The 27,001-nt window shown below is 41.3% G+C and overlaps 1 protein-coding gene across 4 annotated transcripts in view; it reads left to right on the forward strand.

The window, feature by feature from the left end:
• Positions 1–259: 259 nt before the first annotated feature.
• The window catches only part of tbc1d22a (TBC1 domain family, member 22a), a 373,403-nt gene continuing 346,661 nt past the window's right edge, over positions 260–27,001 (forward strand). For all 4 annotated transcript variants that reach the window (XM_080207367.1, XM_080207368.1, XM_080207369.1 and 1 more), the window contains exons 1-3: positions 260–469; positions 15,718–15,774; positions 25,567–25,892. In XM_080207367.1, coding sequence (XP_080063493.1) covers positions 408–469; positions 15,718–15,774; positions 25,567–25,892 — 445 coding nt within the window. In that variant the 5' untranslated portion in view covers positions 260–407. The remainder of the gene's footprint in view (positions 470–15,717; positions 15,775–25,566; positions 25,893–27,001) is intronic.

Raw genomic sequence — 27,001 nt, forward strand, 5'->3', positions numbered from 1 at the left:
GGCTGTCTATGAACACAGGTACCAACTTTGGATGTGAAGAGCTGTCTATGACAGTCAGGTACCAATGTCTCACTGGCACCTGGAGAATCTGCATCTTCTTCCCAGTCAGAGCAATCCCGTGATGTCACAGAGCAGCTGAGTCCGCATTGTGACGTCAGCGGTCGCCGCTGGGACCTCGAGGGAACGCGGCCTCTGATTGGCCGTGCCGTTACCTCGGAGATTCAAGCCAATCGAAAGGATGTTTGTTGGAAGGCAACATGGCGTCGATGTGCAATTGACAAGGGGGGTGGGAGGGGGACTGGCGCTGCCGTACAGGGAAGTGAAGCCGACAGCCTTGGTGGCGTGTGGGTCCCGCCTGTGATTAGCACCCGGCGCTCGGTGTGAGCGGAGCCGCGTTCGGGTGGAATATGTCCACTGAAGGGGGGAAGAAGCAGTTTTGGAAGCGGAATGTTTCCAAGGTTCCAGGCAGGTTCGTGATGTGTTTTGCTCGGTGCCCCTTCTTGTTGATGTTGCCCCGGGTCAGACGAGAGTGACCCCCCCCCCCCCCCCCCCCCAGGCTCAGCTTCTCTCTCTCTCTGTGTGGCTGTAACCGAAACCGAATGACATCTGAGAACTTGTCAGCAAAGTGACCCAAGTTTTAATATGACCAACTCGTAATCTTTGCTAAACTTTTAAATTATTTTCCTTAACGCTAAACTAACATTAAATCATCTGGCAGTAACATGTTTCCTGTGTTTTGTTTTCAATTACTCTTCAAAACCGAAAGGCAGCATTACAGCTGAAGGCTGCATTTCAAGGAAGTATTTCGATAGTGAAAGTTAGAAAACAGGAGTTATGTAAAGGGGGGAAACAAGTTACTTGGATGTGTAACTGGTATGGAGATTGCAGGGCCATATAGACTTACCCAGTTTCAATCACTGCTGTCATGATACTTTGTGCATAGTCTTCCGTTTATAGAGCAACACGGTGCAATTGTGGTGACTTATTACAGAGGTGATCTGCCCAATCCTTTTCTTTTTGTAAGTTGTATCGGTGCACTCATGGAACTTGAGAAGCCACGTTTGAAATCCCAGTTAATTTGCTAATGTCAAGTTGCTGATTAACAACCGATTTGTAACAGCAACTTGAATTCATACAGTTTCTTTAAAGTAGTTAAACATTACAGGGTACCTTACAGGAACATAACGATTTCACTCAAACTGAGACATTCGGACTGATGTTCAAAATCTTGATCAGGCGTTTTTAAGCAGTGTCTTAAAAGAGAAATGAAAGGTGGGGATGTTTAGAGAGGGAGCCTCAGCTTGGGACCTTGGCAGCTGAATATATGACCACCAGTGGTGGAATGATTTAAAATTGGGATGTGCAAGTCCAGGATTGGAGAAGCAAAAGTATCTTGAGAGGGTTAAAGTGTTGCAGGAGGTTGTAGGTTAGGGAGGAATGATGCCATACAGGGATTTGAAAGCAATGTAAATTTTCAAGTAGAAGTAAGTGTTACTTGACTGGGAGTCATTGTAGGTCATTGAGACAGACAGGGTTGATGGCTAACAGGGACATTGTGTGACCAAGAACATGGACAGCAGGAGCTTGGATGGCCAAATTTGCGGAATATGGCTAGCGTTGAATTGGACTAGTCAAGAAAGTCAACTGTTTCAGTAACAGTTGAACTGAGGCAGAGAAGTTGAGTCGGGTGATGTGCAGAGTTTCAAGTAGCCAGTCTTAGTGCGGGTATGTCAGAACCTTATCCTGGCCGAATATGTCACTAAGTTTGCAAACAATCTGGTTCAGCTCCAGTTGCCAAGGAGAGGGTTAGAGTCAATGGCCAGGTATGAAAGTTCTAATGGAGATGAAAGACATTGCCTTCAAATATTTAGTTCTCAGAAGTTACTGCTCATCCAATATCAGACAGTTGGTAACTTAGAGATATTGGTTGTAATGAAAATTTATCTAACAAAGCTCCTATGACAAGTTGGCCTGTGAAATTCAGTCAGGGCAAGGACAAAGCAGCAAATAAATCCATGCGTAAACTATGCAGATGGATTTAACTTATTTGAAGGGGCCAGAGAAGCTGGGATGGCTTTTGTGAGAAGAGACCTGGTTAAAGGGAGATGTAGTAGATATATGACAGAAGGTTTCAATGCAGCAAATAAGGAGAAACAATTTACAATGGCATTTGGTAAGCTAAGTAGAGGCACAGATTTAAAATAATTGACAAATGAATCAGAGGGAAGATGAGAGTTTTCTTTAATTCACAAACATGATATGAATGCATTGCCAGAAAGACTGTTGGAACAGCTTCGATCATTATATTTCAAAAGGTTATTAGATTTTCCTTTGAAAGGAAAATTTGCCAGGCTTATTTACTGTCTTTTTAAAAAGAAGTCATTTCTCTCTTCTTTGCCTCCTTCCTGACATATGTGTTTCTTGGCTTCATGCATCTGACATACATAACATAAGCCAATTGCTTTGCTATGTCATAAAATCATGACTGAGCTGATTGCGGCTACAACTAGACTTTAATGCTTGCACTTCATAACCCTTGACAGGATAGATGGAGTATAATGTGGGAAAATGTGAAGTTATTGGCAGGAAGAAGGAAAAACCAAGATATTTTAATGTAGAGAGACTGCAGAATGTTGCAGGACAGAGGATCCCTGTGTCCTTGTACACGAAGCTCAATGTTAGCATGCGTGGTCGTTCAAAAATCTGTCCAACTCCACGTTGAACGTATTCAAAGACCCAGTGCTTTCTATGAAAGAGAATCATAAGCACTAGCTGCCTTCTGAGAGAAAAAAAATTCTCCTCATCTGTCTTAATTGAGAGACTTTTTATTTTTAAATTGAGCCACCTCGTTCCAGATCTCCCTCATTCTAGATCCCCTCATGAAAATCCTCTCAGCATCTATCCTGTCAAGCCCTCTCAGGATCTTAAATGTTTCAGTAAGATCACTTCTTATTCTTAATGTTGGGCAAGCCTACCCAATCTTTGCTCAAAGAACAACCTCTTCATCCTGAATCAACCTAGTGACCTTTCTCTGAACAACATCCAATGCAATATATCCTTCCTTCAGTCAGGTTACTAAAACTGCACACAGGTGTTGTCTTTACGCACTGTACAGTTTTAGCAAGACTTCTCTATTTTCATATTCCACCCTCCCTACAATGAAGGCTAACATTGTTCCTAGTTAGTTGCTGTACCTGCACGCTAACGTTTTGAGCTTTGGGTACGAGGACATCCAGATCCCTCGTTCCTGCAGCATTCTGCATTCTCTTTCCATTTAAATATTTTGTTTCTTTTTTCTTCTTGCCAATAACGTCACATTTTCCCACATTGTATTCCATCTGCTAGGATTTTTCCCTTTTAATCTGTATCTCTGTGGACTCTTTGTACTCTCTTCACAACTTGCTTTCCTAACCATCTTTTAAATGCATCAACACATTTAGCTACAAGGCAGCCAGTCTCTTCATTCAAATAATTAATACAGGTATGTAAAAGCTGGAGCCCAGCATTGATCCCTTTGGCACTTTAGTTGGTTTTCTAAGTTGAAAATGACTGATTTACCTTAACTCTGGTTTCTATCAGTCAGCAAATTTTCTATCCATGCTAATATTTTATCCCAAATCATCATATAATGCTCATTATATAATCATCATATAATGAGCTTTTATCTTGCACAGTCACCTTTTGTGTGGCAACTTCATCAAATGGCTTTTTGAAATCCAAATACGCTACCTGCACTGGTTTCCCTTTATACATCCTGATACTTCTTCAAAGGTCTCTTAATATATTTAAATCACTGTTTCCCTTTAACAAAATCACTTTGTATGATTGTGTTACGATTTTCTAAATATTTGCTACTCCTTCCTTAATGATGCATTTGAGTCTTTCCTTGATGACAGGAATTCAGTTAAGTGACCTATAGTTTCCTGACATTTGTGGTTTTCCAATCTGTAAGAATCTTTGTGGAATCTGGGGAATGTTGGAAGATTGCTGTCACTTCATTTAAGACTCTGGGATGCAGGCCATTAGGTCCAGGGGACTTGTTAACCTTAAGTCGCATTAGTTTTTCCAGTACTTTTTCTCTCATGATTGTTCTCGTTTTAAGTTCCTCCCTTCCTTTTGCCTCTTGATTTTTCATTATTCTTGGGATACTTTTTGTGCCTTCTGCTTTGTTCAAAATTTCTGCCATTTCCTTATTTTCCATTATTAATTTCCCAGTTTTATCCTGTCCAGGATCAACACTTAATTTAACAACTGTTTTCCTTCTCATATACACATAAAGGCTTTTGCTGTCTGTTTCTCTAGCTAATTTTTCACTCGCACTCATTTTCCTCTCAATTTTTATGTCTAAAATATCAGTTTTAGATCTACATTTCTCACACTCTATCCAAATGTGAAATTCAGTAATATGGTTGCCTTTGCCTGGAAGGTTGTTTATGATGGGGCCATTGATTAATCCTGGTCATGACACATTGCCAAGTCCAAAGTAGCCCATTTCCTGGTTGCTTTGAGATCAAATTCTAAGAAACTGTTGAAAATATGCTCTGGCAAATGGAGCCTGGAGGATGAGGATACAATTTGATTTGTCCAATCAAAACAAAGATTAAAATTTACCATAATTATTGCAATACCTTGCTTACAAGACCACATAATTTATTGATTTATACTCAGTCCTAGTGTAGCTCCTGTTGGGGAGTTGGTTGGTGGTGGTGATGGTGGTTGCTATAAACTGCTCCCACCAGTGACTTCATTCATTTGCTATTTGTTAAGCCAAGATGATTCTACATCTTGATCCTCTGAACCAAGATCATTTCTTACCGACGTTCTGATCTCATCCTTTATTAAAGGAGCTACTTCACCTCCTTTACCTTCTTTTCTGCCCTTGCAAAATGTCAGATCCTCTTGAAGATTAATATCCCAGCCTTGATCACCTCATGACGACATATCTGTTAAATCTATCATAGACCGATTTACTTCTGTTTGTGGTATCATTGTGTTATGAATGCTGCGAACATTCAAATAAAGAGCTTTTAGTTTTTTTTATCACTTTCCTTCACTGACATTTATTTGTGCACTCTTTTGTTTGTGCGCTTTGTGACTTGGGCACACAATGGCACAGTGGTTAGCACTGCTGCCTAATAGCCCCAGGGACCTAGGTTCGATTCCTGGCTTGGGTCACTGTCTGTGTGGAGTTTGCACATTGTCCCCATGTCTGCCTGGGTTTCCTCAAGGTGCTCCAGTTTCCTCCCACAGTCTGAAAGATGTGTTGGTTCGGTGCATTAGCCATGCTAAATTCTCCTTCAGTGTACAGGCCTTGGAATGTGACGACCAGGGGATTTTCACAGTAACTTCATTGCAGTGCTAATGTAAGCCTGTTTGTGACAATAATAAAAAGCTTAACTTAAAACTTAAACTTCCTTTCGCACTTTGGTTATCTTCATCCTTACCTGAATGGTTTACACCCTTGCACTAAATGATTGCCTTGTCTTTTGTCTTTAACTTTCCAAATCTGCCTTCATGTGAACCCTTCACCTCTGCTATTGAGTTTAAAGCCCTCTGTATAGCCAGAGTTAAACAATTTGCCAAGACAGAGGTCCTAGTCCGCTTCAGGTGAAGACCTCATGGCACAGCTCTTTTTTTCTTCAGTACTGGTGCCAATGTCTCATGAATCAAAACTTTTCTAACATCAATCTGTGAACCAGGCTTTCCATTCTGCGTTTTTAATGGCCTTATGCCAATTTGCTTAAGATTCAGGTTGTGATCTGGACATTATCGTTAAGGTTTAATCTCTGTTTGCTTCTTTGTATCACCTTTTTGTTCAAGAGAGTCTTCTTGTTTCTGTTTTCCTATGCTCATGTCACATCTATCTTGCTCTTCATTTCTGTTTCTGTACCGTTTTAGCTATAGCTGGTACTCTTCCTTTCACGCTATTCTTGTTTCTCACCCATATTTGTGCCTGTCAATCAGTATGCTTCATAATTTATCTCTCTTCCTTCACTTACTACAGACTGATGGCTAAATGCTGCCATAATCCAATGTTCAGGGATTGCAGGACTAGGGTGTGTTGGCATATCTGTTCAGGAAATGAAGGCCTCAATTAGAAGATAGGAGGGAGCATGTGGTTGCATTCTAGGGCAGGGTTTGAAAGACTCAGAGCTTTGGGATGCAACTCTGGCTGCTTTTTATTTACTAGTAATGCTATTGGTATCAAGTAGCAGTTTGAGTTGTGTTATTCTTGTGGATTTGTTGCTTTCTTCTGTTTTAGAATATTGCTGCAATACAGTTTTACTTATGTTTATTCTGATGGGCTGTCTGCATTTCATAAGGCACTAATTATTAGTCTTAGAGAAGGGCCAAGTCCATGGTTTGAAGCAGATCTGTGTAGTTCTGAGGCTATTTAAGGTGTATTTAACTACTTGGGTTGAAATTATTATCTTGTGATTGAAAGAGACTGGATTGCCTTTATATTTAATGCTTTCCATTAAGACCAACAGTGACTTGAATTTACATTGCACCTTCACTGTAGTGAAACATCTGAAAGCACTTCACGGGTAGATTACAAAGCAGAATTTGACAGACTTAAAAAAGCTTGGTCAAAGAACTATGTTTTAAAGGAGAGATGGAAGCAAGGTATTTTGGAGCTTTGGAGCTGAGGATCTTAGCAGCCGAAGGCACGATTACCAAATGTTGTTACGAAAATCAGGAATGCTTAAGAGGCCAGAATTAGAGATAACTTAGGCTTCTAGGGCCGGAAGAGATGAGAGATGGGGAAGGGCAAAACCCTGGAGGAATTTGTAAACAAGAGTTTTAAAATCGACATATTCCTTAACTGGGAGCTAATAGAAGCCAGTGAGCACACGGGTGATTTGGATAACCAGAAGCTTGAGAAAGGTAGAATATTGAAGGCTGGTCAAGAGTGTGTTGGGATAGCTCATTCACAGGTAACCATCTATAATCCAGTAGTCCAGCATATCCCTCACTTGACCACTAACATAATCCAGGCGACCTGGCTCAATGAGTTATGTATGAGTATTCCAGGGGCAGCACCAGGCACACCTAAATGTGGTGAAGTGATAACACAACACTGTACATGAAGGACAGCGGAAGCAACATGCTATAGATAAAGCTAAGTGATCCCAGCACTGACAGGTCAGATCAAGGCTCTGCAGTCATGCTACACCCAGTTGTGAATGGTGGTGGTTGTCAGTTAAACAACTAACCAGAGAAGAAGGCTCCACATCCTCAATGATGGTGGAACCCAATAAATCAGAGCAAAAGATGAAACTGATACACTTGGCATATCTGGCTGAAGATGGCTCCAAGTAGATGATCCACCTCAGATGTCTCCTGAGATCCGACCTTCACAAATCCCAGTCTTCAACCAATTTGATTCACTGTACGGGATATCAAGATATGGCTGAAGAGACTGGATGTGTCAAAGATGATAGGCCCCGATAACATCCTGGATGGAGTCCTGAAGACTTGCTCCATAACTAACTGCAACACTGGCATCCACCTGGCGTTGGAAAATTGCGGAGTTATGTCCTAGTTAGAAAAAGCAGGACAAATCCAATCCAGCCAATTACAGTTCCATCAATCTACTCACAATGATCAGTGAAGAGGGTTGTAAAGCAGTGTGATAAAGTGGCATTTATTCCAGAATAACTGCACTGTTTCAGTGCTGCTAAAGCCACAAACCTCCAGACAGTAACTGCATTGGTCTAAACATGGCCAAAAAGCTGAATTCCAGAGATGAGGTGAGAGTGATTCCTGTTGTCATCAAGGCAACGTTTAACTGTGTTGCAACTAGGAGCCCTAAAATTGAAGTGAGTAGGGATTGGGCAAAACTCTCCCAACACCGGTTGGAATCATTCCGAGCACCGGTTTAAAAATAACTTCACGTTACTGCCACATGTTGGTGTGAACACACATACATACAAATATTTCGAATGTCGAAGCAAGGGAACCATGAACAAAGGAATTTGATTGTGGTGTTGGTGGCCAATTATCTCAGCCCAGGATATTGCTGCAGTTTGTCAGGTTAGTGCTTTTTTGGCCCCATCTCTTTCAACTGCTTCATCCATGACCATCTTGCCAACATGTCAGGAGTGGCGATGTTTGCTGATGGAGGCCTTCAAACATTAATTTCCAAGAAAAATGTGGAAATGAATTTGGGAGGAGACAAAACATTGAAGGACTTTTAAGAATAAGCGGAGGGTGGGGAGGGCAGGTGGTGTGGTGGATCATTCCAAATATTGAGATATTGAAGGTTGTTTTATTTTTGCTCTGAGATATGTGATGATGACAGATTTGAAAGATAGGTGCACAGTTCCAGACGAGGGGAAAATGGTTAACGATATCAGCTAAAGTGGAAACTGGGAAGGGCAGTTGTCGGGTCAGTAGTTTTGTGGAAATTGGTTGAGAATTAGTTGAGTTTGATGGATAAGATAAGCTTGAGAGTGTATGAGTGAAGATTGGCGACGAGCCAGAGAATTCTGCAAGTTGAGAGGAAAGGCAAGAGAAGGGGTGGAAGTGGCAGAGGCAGCTGATTGGGCGCTCTCACTCTTAATGTTAAAGAAGTCAGTGCCTGATGAGGTGAGGGTTTATAAAGATGGGTTTTGGTAGAGGAAAAAGCTGGGGGTTTGCTTTGATTTGGCAGAAGAAGGTCGGGCTTGAGGGTACTTTGTGGTCAGCCAGATTTGCCGGTGAAGGCTACATCCCTTGAGTGGAGATCAAGTCTGGACCAGAGGCAATGCCAGGTTGTGAGCAAATGGCAGTAATAAAAATTAAAAGTAATACCTATTAATTCTGTTGATGCACATATAGCTACTGATGTGTATGGAAAACAGCTATAAATGTTATGTAACTGAATTCATGACAAGTAACCCTAGTTCCTAATAGCATCTTTTAGGGAAGTACTTGACACCAAATGCAATCATAATGACCCAGAAAGTTAGTTGTATAAACCAGAGAATAGCCACCTCATTTTTCCCGATCAGTAATTTCTACAGCTCATCCATTTTTTTTGAGAGGAAAGATGAAGACTCTGCTGTTGTGCCTTTCTTTTCTCACATTTTTATGATTCAGTCATAATTAATTGCCACTGCTTGTTCTTTTTGCACCCTGTGGAGAAATGAAGTCTGAAATGAGCCATGCTTTCATTGATTTTTTGAGTAGGCTCGTGGGATTGCATGGTCTACTTATTTTCCTATATGTAAAATAAATGGTTCCTTTGATAGATCCAACAAAACGGGTTGTTTTCTTTTTAAGTATAAGCAACAAATGTATAGTTTGGAAGAATGTTCTGGGTTTGGGGTAGTTTTTGAGTCAATTTTGTTGTTGGAATGTTTGTCAAACACCATCAAAGAGTAGATTTGCAATCTGGAAAAAGGACAGTAGCAGATACTGTCTCTGTTCTCATGCATACCATTGCAATACATATTTTTTTAACAAACTGTATTTTAACTCAATCATCTCATTGGATTTTCTCCAATTTACAAGTTGGTATGCTTTGGAGCAGGATAGCCTATTTCATAACTGAAAGAATTCTTTTCTTTGCATAGCTTCCACTGCCTTTCAATATTCCAAGACTAAAAAGTTGCATTAACTTGTTTCCAATGTTAGGGTCCTGGACCAGAACCCCAGTTTGAATTAGAAAGTCAGAGTAGACCCCTGCAATTTTTCTAATTTTGCATAAATGTGAGGGAAGGACATTTCCTTCCGGGGATGATTCCACTGACAAATTAGGGATCTTTTACGGTAAAACAAAGTTTATTTAATACAGTTTAAATAAACTTTAAAAAATGATGCAGTTTAATTATTAACAGTTGAGCAACATATAAAGTAGAAAGGAAGCAACTTTACTTTTTAGCTTATCACCGTTTCAGCAACCTTCCTCTTACAGATGTAAAGGCCACTTTTAGTACAGTTAGCAACCTTAAATATATTTGTTTTAAGATGTGTTGAGTCCTGAAGCTTTCAGAGAGAGAGAGAATTCTCAGGAACCCTCTGCACCTGCCTGCGAATTCTGTAGAGCTGCAGTCCCAACTATATATCTAGTTAAATAGAAGAGCTTCTTTAACCTAAAATGCTCTCCCTCTTCCTTGGTTTCTTCTGGAGCATACCTTATTCTCAAGTCATTTAGCTTTAGTATTCTGAAGTCTATCTTGTATCACTGTTCTCTCTGGTTCTGTTTAGCTGACTTACGTTTACTCCCATGTTGCAGCCTTGAGCAAAACTGAGAGCGAGACCTCTCCCCCAGCTCCCTCAAAAGAGACACCAGGCACACTTAGACTCCATCTTAATCCCTTCTGTCTGACTTCTAAACTTGTTGCTGAGGCAGGTCACTTTGAATTTCAAGAGAAACTGGTTAACTCCTCCAGGCACAGAAATGTTTAATTAAACCAACGTAAAATTCTATCTTCTGAAACTTTACCCATTCAAATACAAATCCCTTAAATCTATCTTTTGGTTTCTTTACATCAGTGCTAAAGTAATCCTGCCAGATAGCTAAGAAGTCTAGCTAGAAGTGTGAATATGTTTAATTTCTTCCCTGTAATTAGATGTTGACTAGCAAATATTCAGAAATTAATTTATGTGCTGCTACCTTCTGCTGTGGTTTATTGGAAGAGCTGGTTGCTGCCCACGGCTGGTTTAAGATACAGTTCAGGAATGGAACTAAAAATCCAAATAAGTTGTGAACTGTTCTGTTTTATTGCACATGAATCTCCAGTTTTCTGCACTGGAAGAAAAGATTTTAATATAATTGACTTGAAATTATTGTCCTGTTATCCTGAGAAGAAATATGACCAAACCTTGCCGTTTTCCTTGCATTTTCCTTTAATATTCCCTTTTCTAATGTGGTACAGTTCTAGGTACATCTTACTGGAGTGTCTGTGGTCTCTCATGCTTCACTGATAGTACCATTCTTTGTACATTAATGGTTGATTCTGAAGCAGTGATGAATCTGATTTTATTTGCTTACATGTGCACTGAGGAAGGGAGTCAATGAATAATAATTTCTGAGTTTGACTCTGGGCAGTGAGACGAAGTGTTGTGCTTTCACTGCTGTTCAGTCATGTCAACTGACTCAATGCAGTTGGATATGGGCCCACCCTGGGCTCTGTAGCGCAGCAACATAATACACAATGCACCTTCGCACAAACCTTTTAGCGCGTCCATATTTGAGTCGACAATTTGAGCTCTTGTTCTTCCCATTGCTGAAATGTATATCTATTTTTGAGTGTAAAATTTAGTTATTAGAGCAGCTGAACATTTGATCCTAAGAAAATAGTTACATCCAAATTTTTTTAGATCATTACATGCTGCTCACCAATGTTCATGTTGAAATTTGGTATGTAATGTTGCACTTTACAGTAACAGGTTTGAAAATCTTTGAGACACTTGGTTTCTGTTGCCTCAGAGCACATTGTAGGCTGTCATGCACATCATAGAGTCATAGAGATTTACAGCATGGAAACAGGCCCTTCGGCCCAATTTGTCCATGCCGCCCTTTTTTTGAAACCCCTAAGCTAATCCCAATTGCCAGCGTTTGGCCAATATTCCTCGAGACCCATCTTACCCAGGTAACTGTCTAAATGCTTTTAAAAAGATAAAATTGTACCTGCCTCTACTACTACCTCTGGCAGCTTGTCCCAGACACTCACCACCCTCTGTGGAAAAAAATTGCACCTCTTGACTCTTTGGTGTCTCTTCCGTCTCACCTTAAACCTATGCCCTCTAGTTTTAGACTCCCCTACCTTTGGGAAATGATATTGACTATCTAGCTGATCTTTGTTCCTCATTATTTTATAGACCGCTACAAGATCACTCCTCAGCCTTTTATGCTCCAGAGGAACAAGTCCCAGTAAATCCAGCCTCTCCTTATAACTCAAACCATCAAGTCCCAGTAGCATCTTAGTAAATCTTTTCTGCACTCTTTCTAGTTTAATAATATCTTTTTTATTATAGGGCGACCAGAACCATATGCAGTATTCCAAGTGTGGCCTTACTAATGTCTTGTACAACTTAAACAAGACATTCCAACTCCTGTATTCAATGTCATTTTGACTAGTGTGGTAGATTTATAAACTTCAGTTGGGGCATCAAAGTCTGCATACTGATTTCTCAAAAATTTCACACTGAAAATTATGATGGTTTGATTTTTAATTGAAAACTTTTTCAATTTCTTGGGAATGCTACTTATGAAATGTTTTGGAAAGGAGATAGTGCTACTGATATCAAAAGGGTATTGTGGCAAATTGGTGAAAGTAGCAAATTTCAATGTTGGGGAAGCTGCGGAAAAAAATGTTCATCAGAGCTAAACCAATTTCTTTGTTAGATTAAAATTGTCTAACTTCCTCCTAAAAAATATTAACTTTTATTTGGAGGCACTCCGTTAGGGCAGCATGGTAGCACAGTGATTAGCACAACTGCCTTACAGTGCCAGGGACCTAAGTTCGATTCCCAGTTAGGGTCACTGTCTGTGTGGAGTTTGTACGTTTCCCCATGGCTGCATAGGTTTCATCCAGGTAGTCTGGTTTTCTTCCACGGTCCAAAGATGTGCAGGTGAGGTGCATTGGCCATATTAAATTCTTCCTCTGTATATTAGAACAGGTGCCGGAGCATGGCGACGAGGGGATTTTGACAATAACTTCATTACACTGTGAACGTAAGCCTACTTGTGACTAATAAATAAACGTTACTTTTGTATGAAGGCACTCCTTCAAAGTTCCTTGTTGATGCTTCTGCTTATGTCTCTAGGCCACCTTGTTACCACTCGTGCGTGATTTCCCATTGATAATTAATTTTCTAGTTTTTTATTACTTAAAGGTTTTCTATTTATTCACATGATCCTTTTTCGCTCCAATGAGTATATCCCTTTTAAAATCTTTTGTCAGAAGTAGATTTCAAATTTACTTATCTCTGGTATCATAACGAGTACGTGTAATGATTTCCCTTCCTGTCTGATTAGTATGTTGAGAATATAAGTTAACCTTTTGGTTCTCAGCTTTGAATAAAAAGTCACTTTTGGGTCATTTGGAAGCTGTCTGCAGTTGTCCTATGGCTGCCTTTAGTATTTGGGGTTTAAGAAAATATATAATCAGTTTAGAAGTAAATAATGGGAGGAAGTGTTTTAATTCCTTCACAAAATGAGTAAAAGAAGTCAGTTCCTAGTAGGCCGGTTGCACATACCTTGCATTATTTCATCTATTGATTGTCAACACCATACTACTGCAGCTTTGCCATTAGCTCAAACTGTTATCTTGTTTTAGTTTATTTATTTTTGAGAAACTGGAATATGAATCTTGCAGCTGGTTCAAAAAGCACTGTATCTTTATCAGTGTAATTCATTTTGTAAGCAGAGACGTATATTAGCAACGCTAGGAAGTTTAATATTAACCAATAACCTACAAACTTCAGTTTCATTTTATACTTGTGAAAAGCTTTAAATTTTCCAAGTGCAACATCTTTCCACACAGGAAATCTCGGCATCTTGACTGAAAAGTGTGCAGGTTAGAAGGCAAGTGTTTTGAATATTATGTCGCTGGGACACAGTTCTGTTTGTCTTTTGTTAGTTATTCAGTCATTCTTTAATTAAACAAAATCTTCATTTTTGTCCATTTGCCAATACTGTTGCGTTTTAAAATCATGAATTTTCTTCGCGTTGCTTTAGCGTTTTGTTATTCATCCCTACACACCTTGATCTATGCTGCTGGTTTGGCAATGCCTCAACTTTAAAATTGTCAACTCTTCAAATTTTTCACCATAATCTTGCCTCCTTATCTGTGTAATTGCCTCAAGCCCCACAACGTTCTGACATCTCTGCGCCCCTGCAATTCTCACCTGCTGTTCGTCCTTGATTTTATGTCTCTTCTAATGCATGTTTCAACTTTAGTGATGTCCTGTCTCATTCTTGATAATATAACATTATGGACTTTGTAATAATTTGCAGGCTACAAGATATTTTCCATTTTCTCTTTGCTTCTGGGGAACTGTAGCGTCTTTACATGAAAGAGGCGTAGATCTGTGTTCCATTACTTGAGTGGAGAACAAATCAAAGAAACTGGGATAAAGGAAATACAACTTATTAAAAATAAATAGAGTAAAAATATGTCCTGGTTCAGTCATGTAAATTAATCTGGAGGAACTGACAGTAAGCCTATTGTGTGTGTGATACTGTACCAGGCACTGCCTGGAAAGTGGGTTGAAGCAGAAGTTGGGTACAAATGAACAATTAGAATTCACTCAGCCTGTCCATATTGACTGTTACTACCCTGCTGCAGTTCACTCATTTAGCGCTTTGAGAACTGTTAACATTTTTTTGGACCAAAATATGAAGGCAGTAATTCTGATATTAGGGGTATAACTTTTGGGGTTGTTATCATGAGATCAACCTTAAATAATTGTTGAATAGTAATAGTGTTTTCTCTGAAAAGGACAGTCAAGGCTCTTTGAATATTATCAGTCAAGTTGGAATCAGAATACCAGTACTGTCCTTGTTTGAGACCAGGGTGAGCAGTGTTAGAAATAACCTTGATGGTTATCGAGTGACACATGCTTGAAATTGTACAGGCGTGCACATCACATGAGGGCAGGGCTTGCTGACCTAGGTCAAAGAACCTTCTTACGTAATGTATTTTGTTCATACAATAATAATGGTACTTAACAACAGGAGCATCTTGGGTTTTATGGTGCCTTTGTTAGACTTTGTAGAATCACATCTGATCTGATTGTGCCTTCAGAAGGGAGGAGGGGGTACACCAAAGAAGGAATATTAAAAGTTATTTTTCTCAATATTTCATTCTATTGACGTGCTGGTTCGGTGCATTAGCCTTGCTAAATTTGCCCTCAGCGTACCTGAACAGGTGCCAGAGTGTGGTGACTTGGGGAATTTCACAGTAACTTTATGTAAGCCTTACTTGTGACTAGTAAATAAAGTTTATTTACTTTATTGGTTTAGCTGCATCTTGTCTTTTAAAATTCAACTTTGGGTTATAGCAGAAATAAAACCGTATGTCCTATAAATTGTTTTATAATTTCTACTCATTTTAAGAAGATTGCTGTCTGCTGTGTGTACAAGGACCAGATTGCAAGTGTAACATTGGATGGGAATGAGGGAAAAAAACCTATGTGAAATTGAAGGAAAGATGAGAAAGAGAGCATACGTTTGGTGGAGGGAAGAATTCCCTCAAATTTATTTGTTATGTGTAACTTAGTCATTGAAATGTTTAAGAATTTTTTGCACTGCTGTAAGTTATAGGGGCAAACTTCGATTTGTCCTGCACCAAACATCTGGGTTGCTGTGCAGCTTAGAGCGAATATTGATGTCAGTATGTAATCCATGGGGATCCAGAATACATCCTCAAACTGGGTGGGAGGAAAAAAGAAAAAGGAGTGCGAACTGGGGCAGGGGATCGGTGTGGGAGGGAAAAGAGGAAAAGGAAGGGTCCAAGAATCAAAAGGATGTGGAAAAGCTAATAAATCCTAGGCTATCCTGAACTGGTAATGATGTTATAGCTTTTTATTAGTGGCTCAAGAGCTTTATGAGCATGTAAATAGTCAATAAAAATAAATATTAATGTTCCAGTTCTCTAGTGTCTTGTTTTAATGTCAGTTAACACATTGCACTGTCAGGTGTATACTTGAGTAGTGTAGTATTGCTGATAGCTTTTATGTGACATATTGTGTGCTGATACTGATTTGTACTTTTCTTTGCAGTATACAACATGTATATGGAGCTCAGCATCCTCCATTTGATCCTCTGTTACATGCAAAGTAGGTGTGAAGATTCTTATTCCATTTATATAAATGAAGATATTTCAAAGTACTGTTGAACACTGCATTTTATAGTTCACCCTGCATGAATTGTGCTGCTGCATAATTAGTTTATAGTGGACTGTTTATCATTGTTAGTGTACCTTATTTTACTCTTTGAATTGAACAGGCCCTTCGGCCCACGATGTTGCGCCGACCAGTTAAAAAAACAATGACCCACTAACCTAAACCAATCCCTTTTCGTCCATAAACCTATCCACGGATCTCTTAAACGCCCCCAAACTAGGCGCATTTACAACTGCAGCAGGCAGGGCATTCCAATCCCTCACCACCCTCTGGGTAAAGAACCTACCCCTGACATCCGTCCTATAACTACCCCCCCTTAATTTAAAGCCATGCCCCCTCGTGCTAGATTTCTCCATCAGAGGAAAAAGGCTATCACTATCCACCCTATCTAAACCTCTGATCATCTTATATGTTTCAATAAGATCCCCTCTTAGCCGCCTTCTTTCTAGCGAAAACAACCCCAAATCCCTCAGTCTCTCCTCATAGGACCTCCCCTGCATACCAGGCAACATCCTGGTAAACCTCCTCTGCACCCTCTCCAAAGCCTCCACATCCTTCCTGTAATGTGGGGACCAGAACTGCACACAGTACTCCAAGTGCGGCCGCACCAGAGTAGTGTACAGTTGTAACATGACGCTACGACTCCTAAATTCAATCCCCCTACCAATAAACGCCAAGACACCGTATGTCGTCTTAACAACCTTATCTACTTGATTCCCAACTTTCAGGGATCTATGTACACATACACCTAGATCCCTCTGTTCATCCACACTATTCAAAGTCCTCCCATTAGCCCTGTACTCGACACATCTGTTATTCCTACCAAAGTGACTTCTCCGCATTAAACTCCATCCGTCACCTCTCGGCCCAGCTCTGCAACCTGTCTAAGTCTCCCTGCAAACTATGACACCCTTCCTCACAATCTACCACACCTCCGACTTTGGTGTCATCAGCAAATTTACTAATCCACCCAACTATACCCTCATCCAGATCATTAATAAAAATTACAAACAGCAGTGGCCCCAAAACAGATCCCTGAGGCACACCACTCGTAACCGAACTCCATGACGAATATTTACCAGCAACCACCACCCTCTGTCTCCTATCTGCTAGCCAATTCCTGATCCAATTTCCTAGACTACCCTCAATCCCATACATCTGCATTTTCTGCAGAAGCCTACCATGGTGAACCTTATCAAACGCCTGACTAAAATCCATATATACCACGTCAACTGCCTTACCCCTATCCACCTCTTTGGTCACTTTCTCAAAAAACTCAATAAGGTTAGTAAGGCACGACCTACCCGCTACAAAACCATGCTGGCTATCTCCAATCAATTCATTACTCTCCAAATAACTATAAATCCTATCCCTACTAATTTTTTCTAAAACCTTGCCCACAACAGAAGTAAGACTCACCGGTCTAGAATTCCCGGGGAAGTCTCTGTTCCCCTTCTTAAACAATGGGACAACATTCTCTATCCTCCAATCTTCCGGTACTATACCAGAGACCAACGACGACCTGAAGATCAGAGCCAGAGGCTCTGCAATCACCTTTCTTGCCTCCCAGAGAATCCTAGGGTAAATCCCATCCGGACCAGGGGACTTATCTATTTTCAAACCCTCAAGAATATCCAGCACATCCCCCTTATCAAGTGCAATACTGTCTATTTTACACCCCTGCAACCCAGTGTCCTCCTCAGCTATATTCATGTCCCCCTGCGTGAACACCGAAGAGAAATATTGGTTCAATGCCTCTCCAATCTCTTCCGGTTCCATGCACAACTTCCCTCTGCTGTCTGTAACTGGCCCTAAGCTTGCCCTAACCAACCTTCTGTTCTTGACATACCTATAGTACGCCTTAGGATTCTCCTTAATCCTATCAGCCAAAGTCTTCTCATGTCCTCTTTTAGCCCTTCTTAACTCACTCTTCAACTCCCTCTTAGCCAATCTAAAGCTTTCTAGTGCGCTACCTGAGCCCTCAAGTCTCATCCGAACATAAGCCTCCTTTTTCTTTTTAACCAACGAATCAACTTTCTTAGTGCACCACGGTTCCCTAGCCTTACCAATTCCTCCTTGCCTGACAGGGACATACCTATCACGGACTCGCAGTAGCTGCTCCTTGAAAAAACTCCACATTTCGGACGTTCCCAGTCCCTGTATTCTCCTAGTCCAACCTATGCTTCCTAATTCTCTCCTAATAGCCTCATAATTACCCTTCCCCCAGCTAAAACTACTGACTCGAGGTTCATGCCTATCCCTTTCCATCACTAAGGTGAACGTAACCGAATTGTGGTCACTATCACCAAAATGCACACCAACTTCCAAGTCTAGCACCTGGTCTGGCTCATTTCCCAGCACCAAATCCAATATAGCCTCACCTCTAGTTGGCCTATCCACATACTGAGTCAAAAAACCTTCCTGCACGCTTTGTACAAAAACTGACCCCTCTACCGAGCTAGAGCTATAGCAATTCCAATCAATATTAGTAAAGTTAAAGTCCCCCATAACAATTACCCTATTACTTTCACTCCTAACCAGGATCGTCTCCGCAATCCTTTCCTCAACCTCTCTAGATCTTTTAGGAGGTCTGTAAAAGACTCCCAACAGGGTGACCTCTCCTCTCCTATTTCTAATCTCCGCCCATACTACCTCAACAGACAAGTCCTCATCAAACTTCCTCTCTGACACTGTGATACAGTCCTTGACTAATAATGCCAACCCCCCCCCCCCCCCCCCCCACTTCTCTACTCCGACTAAAGCATTTGAACCCCGGGACCTGCAACAACCATTCCTGACCCTGCTCTATCCATGTCTCTGAAATGGCCACAACATCAAAGTCCCAGGTACTGATCCATGCTGCAAGTTCATCCACTTTATTGCGAATACTCCTCGCATTAAAGTATACGCATTTCAAACACTGCTCCGCCCCCACCCCCACGATGCCATGCATTGCAGTCCCCATCTATGCCCCCCTCACTTTCACCCCCTCTACTCAGGATCCCACACCCCCCCCCCCCCCCCCGAATCAGTTTAAACCTCCCTGCATAGCCTTTGCAAATTTACCCCCCCAGGATATTGGTTCCCCTCTGATTCAGGTGTAGACCATCCCTCTTATAGAGGTCCCACCTTCCCCAGAATGAGCCCCAATTGCTCAAGTACCTGAACCCCTCCCTCCTGCACCATCCCCTTAGCCACAAGTTCAAACTTTCCCTCTCTCTATTCCTCTCTAAACTATCCCGTGGCACAGGCAAGAGTCCAGAGATAACCACTCTTTCTGACTTGGCCTTTAGTTTCCACCCCAACTCCATAAATCTCTGCTTAATATCCCCTTCCCTTAACCTCCCTATGTCATGCGTCCCCACATGAACTATAACTTGGGGTTGATCTCCCACTCCCCTAAGAGTCCTGAATACCCTTTCCGATACATCCCGGACCCCAGCCCCTGGTAGGCAACACACCAGCCCTGAGTCCCTACCATTACTTCCGACTCTCCTATCTGTCCCCTTAACTGTGGAGTCCCCAATCACGAGGCCTAATCTTTTACAATAGGCTCACCCCCAGAGACCTGCTCCCTTTGGCTATCCCCAGTTGATTCCTCCTCAACTGTAGCCTCCAGGACCGAAAACCTATTTTGGAGGGGAACAGCCCCAGGGGATTGTCCCCCCACTTGCTTCTTTCCCCTCTTCCTGGCAGTGACCCAAGACTCATTTCTAGGAGTGACTATCTCCTTATAACTCCTATCGATGTCCGCCTCCGCCTCCCGAATTATGTGGAGTTCCTCTAATTCCACCTCCAGCTCCTTTACACGCTCCTCCAGAAGCTGCAATCGAACACACTTCCTACAAGTAAAATCACCTGCACTACTGGAGTCCCTCACCACATAGATCCCACAGGAGATGCAGCTTACTGCCTGAACTGCCATCCCTGAAACAATATCCCTGCTGGAAGACTTCAGCGCATTAAACTGAGAATATCATTGGGGATTGGAATATATCCATGAGTTTAGTGTTACTCTTAAGGTGCTGTCAGTTACAAAAGTGTTTGAAAAAGAGTGAATTTTAACTGCATGTTTTTCTTTGAACTTGGAAAGGGGTGGGGGGCACAATTATTGCATGGACATATTGTTTAGAGCTGTGGAATTGGATGGTGAGTGAATGCATGAGCTGCTGAAGGGAGGTATGAGTGTCTCTGGATGAGATATTTTTGTGAACAATGGGATAAGTTTAACGTCTGTGGTAGGTAAAATGTTAGAATCCGTCATTAAGGAGGAAATTGCGAGGCATCTTGAAGGGAATTGCTTGATAGGGCAGACGCAACACGGTTTCATTAAAGGGAAGTCGTGTCTGACAAATTTACTGGAGTTCTATGAGGATGTGTCTAGGGCGGTGGATAGAGGAGAGCCGGTGGATGTGGTCTTTCTGGATTTTCAGAAGGCGTTTGATAAGGTACCTCACAAGAGGTTACTGCAGAAGGTCAGAGGACATGGAGTTGGGGGTAGGGTGTTAGCGTGGATAGAGGATTGGTTGTCAAATAGGAGGCAGAGAGTGGGGGTCAATGGGTGCTATTCGGATTGGCGGTTGGTGACTAGTGGGGTGCCCCAGGGGTCGGTGCTGGGGCCTCAGCTATTTACCATTTATATAGATGATCTGGAGGAGGGAACCGAGTGTAGGGTGTCGAAATTTGCTGATGACACCAAGATTGGGGGAAAGGCAAATTGTGCGGAGGGTGTGGAGAGTCTGCAGAAGGATCTAGATAGGCTGGGCGAATGGGCCAGGAAATGGCAAATGGAATTTAATGTTGGCAAGTGTGAGGTGGTCCACTTTGGTAGGAAGAATGGTAGGAAGGACTATTACTTACGTGGCGAAAAACTGCAGCAGGCGACGGTGCAGAGGGACCTCGGGGTCCTTGTGCATGAGTCGCAAAAACCCAGCCTGCAGGTGCAGCAGGTGGTCAGGAAGGCGAATGGGATGCTGGCCTTCATAGCGAAGGGGATTGAATATAAAAGTAGGGAGGTCTTGCTGCAGCTGTATAGGGCATTGGTGAGGCCGCAGCTGGAGTACTGTGTGCAGTTTTGGGCGCCGCACCTGCGCAAGGATATTTTGGCCTTGGAGGGAGTGCAGAGGAGGTTTACTAGGCTGATACCGGAGTTGAGGGGGTTGAGCTATGAGGAGAGGCTGAATAAACTAGGCTTGTACTCGTTAGAGTTTAGAAGAATGAGGGGAGATCTCATTGAGACGTATAAGATGATGAATGGGATGGATAGGATAGAGGTGGAAAGACTCTTCCCGCTCAAAAAAGACAGTAGGACTAGGGGGCACAGCCTCAAGATAAAGGGGGGGCGGTTCAGAACGGAGTTGAGGAGGAACTTCTTCACTCAAAGGGTGGTGAATCTCTGGAATTCTCTGCCCGTTGAAGTGGTGGAGGCTGCCTCGCTAAATATTTTTAAGAAGCGGGTTGATGGGTTTTTGATAAGAGAAGGGATTAAGGGTTATGGGGAGAGGGCGGGAAAGTGGAACTGAGCCACGACAGATCAGCCATGATCTTATTGAATGGCGGGGCAGGCTCGAAGGGCCAGATGGCCTACTTCTGCTCCTATTTCTTATGTTCTTATGTTCTTATGTTCTTATAAGGGAAGAATGGACTGAACTTGGGAGAAACTTGAGTTTCTCCATACTGAATAGACCAAATGTCACTTAAAATTTTATTTTTTAAAAGAATATTAAATTTAAAAATTATTTTTAATTTAGTTAAAATAATTGCTGATGGATAATTCTATTTTTTTTTCCTCTACTCACCTTTAAAATTGGGGTTACATACACTACCCTGCAATGTGTAGGGATTGTTCCAGAGTTGATAGAATCTGAGAAGGTGACCATTATTTAATTATCTAAAAACAAAAATTAAGAATTGAAGCCATTTGTTAAATTAAGCAGATGGCTGTCAGAAAGAAAAATCAGTTTTTAGGTGGGAATTGTTAAGATTAGACCATTTGGAAGGACTGGATGTATTCTAATTTTGTTGTTCATGATGATGAATTTGAAGTGAATATTGCTATCCAACCACAGCATCCAATCTTAGTCGGCCACACTGTGCTATAATGTGGCTTACCCGTTTTCCAAACCATCCATAGTTCCAGAACAATTAATTATGGAATCAAAAAAAATTCCAGATTAAGATAAATTATGGAACAAGAAAATCTAATTTGGCCAAGGATTCTTGGTTCTTTTCACTTCATCACTTCCTCTTCTGAGAGAGTTCTGCTGAATTTTTTCCCAGTGCGTGAAAGCAATTGAAAAATAACTTTGTAATGTCTGTTTTCTTGCAATCAAAACTACAGTCCTTCCAAACTGTTCCTATTTCTCTGGTCCACTCCCAGCACATTTTGATTTTTCAATCTTGACTTGTTGACTTGCAGAAAAATATCTCCATAATGATCACAGCACAAAAGTCATGAAGTTTAAGAGTACCTTTGCTGAATTTATTTTCTTAGACTTATGACCTGCACGTCTATAACAAAACAATCCAGCATTCATTGTTCTTTGAGGGTCTGTTCTATTTGTATGCTGCCCTGAAGCAGTGATTGGGATAAAATAAATTCAGCTTTTTTTTATCCTTGGAGCCTTGCTCAGTGCATTGAACCCTCTGAAGGCTGGGTGCCCAGAACTTAGGTCATTGGTAATGGCATCACTGGTGACCTATACAAAGTTAATAAAACTCGTTTGTACTTGGAACAAATGGCTTTGAAATTCATTCAATATTTAACCCATTTTGTTGAGATCTGCTTCAAATATCGATTAGTACAAAATACGATTTTTTTTCACCCATTGCAAATGGACACTCTGTTTGCATGTTTTGGGTTTCATTTCAATGTGCAAACCTCCAGTTTTATAATGTGAAAATCAAGCTGGGTGAACAAAATGTTTAGAACGAGCAGAGATCTTGATTTAGTTTTTAGATAGATCCTAATGTATTTGAAGTTTTAGGAAATTGAGTTCATGTGTACATTTGATTTTTGATTCTTGACTTTGAATTATAGAACAGAATCATAGAATCCCTACAGTATAGAAAGAGACCATTCGGCCCATCGAATCTGCATCGACCACAATCCCACCCAGGCCTTACCCCTATATCCCTACATATTGACCCACTAATCCCTCTAACCTACACATCTCAGGGCACTAAGGGTAATTTTTGGCATGGCCAATCAACCTAACCTGCACATCTTTGGACTGTGGGAGGAAACCGGAGTACCTGGAGGAAACCCATGCAGATACAAGGAGAATGTGCAAACTCCTCACAGACAGTAACCCAAGCTGGAATCAAACCCAGGTCCTTGGAGCTGTGAAGCAGCAGTGCTAACCACTATGCTATCGTGCTGCCCTAGTGTACTGCTGGAAGTTCACTCGCTCACTACAGGTGAGTCACATCCCAGAATACATAAGGAAGTGACCCAAGAAATCGTGCATGTATTGGTGGTCACCGTCTGAGATTCTGTAGACTCTGGAACAGTCCCTCCAGATTGGAGGGTGGCTAATGTAGCCCTACTATTTAAAAATTGAAGTAGGGAAAAACGCAATTATAGATTAGCAAGCCTGATGTTGGTAGTGGGGAAAATCTAGAATCCATAATCAGAGATTTTATTGCAAAATACTTGGAAAACTGTGGTAGGATTGGACAGAGTCAGCATGGATTTATGAAAGGAAAATCATGCTTGGAATTCTTCAAGGATGTAACTTGTAAAGTTGGTAAGGATGAATCAGTGGTTGTGACTTATTTGGACTTGTAGAAGGCTTTCGACATTGTCCCACATAAGAGATTAGTGTGTAAACTTAAAGCACATGGGATTGGGGGTAGTGTATTTGCATGGATAGAAAACTGGTTGTCAAACAGGAAACAGAGTAGGAATAAACAGTCTTTTGCAACGGCATTAATATATATACAATATTATATATACATATGTAATGAGGGAGCTAAATGTAATATCTCCAAATTTGCAGATGACACAAAGCAAGGTGGGAGGTTGATCTGAGGAAGATGCAGAAATCCTTCAGTGTCATTTGACGAGTGAGTGGGCAAATGAATCACAGATGCAGTATAATTTGAATAAATGTGAGGCTATTCACTTTGGTAGCAAAAACGGGAAGGCAGATTATGATCTGACCATAAATTACACATCCCCCTCTCCTAATGAGACCTGGGTGTCCTCATACACTAGTCACTGAAAGTAAGCACGCAGGTGCAGCAGGCAGTGAAAAGGCACATGGTATGCTGGCCTTCATTGCGAGAGGTTTCAAGTACAGGAGCAGGGATGTCTTGAAGCAATGATGCAGGGCCTTGGTGAGGCCACACCTGCAATATTGTGCAGTTTTGGTCTCTATCTGAACAAGGATGTTCTTGCTATAGACGGACTACAGAGAAGTTTTACCAGACTGATTCCTGGGATGGCAGGACTGATGTATGAGGAGAGATTTAGTCGATTAAGATTGTATTTGCTGGAGCTTGGAAGAATGAGGGGGGTATTTCAAAGAAACCTGTACAATTGTAACATGATTAGACAGGGTAGATGCAGGAAGAATGTTCCTGATGGTGAGGGTGTCCAGAACCAGAGGTCACAATCTGCAGATGCAGGGTTGACCATTTGGGAACAGATGAGGAAAAGTTTCTTCACCCAGAGAGTGGTCAACCTGTGGAATTAGCTACCACAGAAAGTAGTTGAGTCCAAAACATTGTTTTCAAGAAACAGTTGGATATAATAACTGGGGTGAAGGAGATGAAAGGATATGGGGGCGGGATGGGGCAGCACAGTGGTTAACACTGCTGCTTCACCACCAGGGACCCAGGCTCGATTCCCAGCTTGGGTCACTGTCTGCGTGGAGTCTGCACATTTTTCCTCTGGGTGCTCTGGTTTCCTCCCACAATCGAAAGATGTGCGGGTTAGGTGCATTGGCCATGCTAAATTCTCCTTCGGTGTATTCGAACTAGGACATTTTCACAGTAGTTTTATTGCAGTGTTAATGTAAGCCTCCTTGTGACAATAAATAATGAATGGTGGGATAGGGTTGAAGGGGAATGGCTTCCTCCTGCTCCTATTTTCTATGCTTCAATATGGTAGAGGAGATTTTAATGGTAAATTATATCCTGACAATGACTTTTGATCAAAATTAAACAGTTCACATAATATCCAAAAGCTCGCCAAATAATTTTCCAGGAAAAGCAAAATACTGCAGATGGTGGAAATCTGAAATAAAAACAGAAAATGCTGGATAAACTGAGCAGGTCTGGCGGTATCTGTGGAGAGGAAGTGTTATTGTTGAGTCAAGATGACCCTTTCACAGAAGGGAAGACAACTTCACCAATCTGTTTTACCTGGACCTATCCTTGTTCTTCTATTCTGCTGTACCTTTTCCGTCACCCACCCCTCCCACTATATAATTACTTAGATTTCTACAGGACTGAAGAAAAGGAGAAGGGTTATTTAGACTCAATGCATTAACTCTGTTTCTCTCCACAGATGCCGCCAGACCTGCTGAGTTTATCCAGCATTTTCTACTTTTTTTTAACTCCATATTCCAAATTTCAAAATATGAGTCAGAGAAAGAAAATAGAAATCCATATCACCACACTGAGTATTATGATGCCATTCATCCAGTTGTGAAAATTGTGTACCTGAAACCGTATTTAATGAGGAACATTGATACAGTATCATTTTGTTTTGACCAACAGTTTACTCAAAGCAAGTGTGAAGCCACAATCTGTATCAGTGAGAACAAAGAAGGTTACGACTTTTCAGGAGTTTGAGAGTATTACAAGTGACGCTTGGGATGTTGGTGATGATGATGATGAACTGTTGGCTATGGCTGCTCAAAACCTGAATACAGATGTTGTTATGGAAACAGCGAATAAAGTACTTCAGATTCATAGCAAATTACAAGAACAGAAACAGCAGGACAAACAAACAGAGACATCACCAGAACAACTGGACCGTTTGGAACAAGTGAACAATAAAACTGACATAAAGTCTATGAGTGCCGTTGAACTTAACAGATCAGGTAATTTGTACTATTCAGCATCATTTGATCTAACTATGTTGACACTTACCTGCTGGTTTTGCATTCAAATTGAAACTTTCCGAGCTTAGGGCAGGGGAGGTGTTCTTTGTCTTGAAGCTGTTCTTCCTCTTGACCTTTGGAGAAATGCAGAATTGAAGACATTGAAATGCAAGGATGTCTTCATTAAAAATATAGGTTGAAAGGGCAGCAAGGTGACATGGTGGTTGGCATTGCTGTTTCACAGCGCCAGGAATCTGGGTTCGATTCCCAGCTTGGGTCACTGTCTATGTGGAGTTTGCACATTCTCCCTTTGTCTGCATGGGTTTCTTCTGGGTGCTTCTGTTTCTTCCTACAGTTCAAAGTTGTGTGCGTTAGGTGAATTGGCCATGCTAAATTCCCCCTTAGTGGCAGTGAGGGGGACCAGTGGGATAAATGCATGAGGTTATGGGGATGAGGCCTAGGTGGGATTGTGGTCGGTACAGACACATTGAGCCAAATGGCCTCCTTCTGCAATGTAGGGATTCTATGACTCTACCTTCAGAGTAGAGAACGACCAGCAAAAATGTGGTAAAGCACAAAATACTTGCTATTCAGCCAATTGCTAGCCTGGTGAAATCTGCTTGATTTGCACCATTTCATAGAACATTGAGCAACTGATAATGCACCATATGGTTCATTTTGCTGACTGTGTAACTCTTATTCCCATGATCCTGGATTCTGTTCCGTTTGATTTGATTTTACTTGGATCTAAAGAATTTTGTGGGACATTGTTTAAAAAAAATGGATTCACTGTAGATTTTCTAAACCTTTGTAGCAAAAGTCATCACTTTCTGAATCAAGCTTTCGGTCCTGTAGTAATATATGCTCATGTGGTTGACCTATTGTCATCCACAGATATTTACAATAATTGCTGTTATCTTAATTCCCTTTAACTTTTTGAAGTCTATTTAAGATTTGTACAGGTGGATCTACTGTTGGAACAGATTTTTGAAAGTACTTTCAACTTTTAAATGCTTTTTACATCCATTTTTGTTTCTTGTTTATTCACTATATAGCTTGGCTTTATTTCTCTTTAAGTGCAGCTTTATTTCTCTTTGCTAGTACAGCTA

Source organism: Carcharhinus amblyrhynchos, chromosome 19, assembly GCF_965287045.1.
Source record: "Carcharhinus amblyrhynchos chromosome 19, sCarAmb.v2.hapA, whole genome shotgun sequence".
In the NCBI taxonomy this organism is placed as follows: Eukaryota; Metazoa; Chordata; class Chondrichthyes; order Carcharhiniformes; family Carcharhinidae; genus Carcharhinus; species Carcharhinus amblyrhynchos.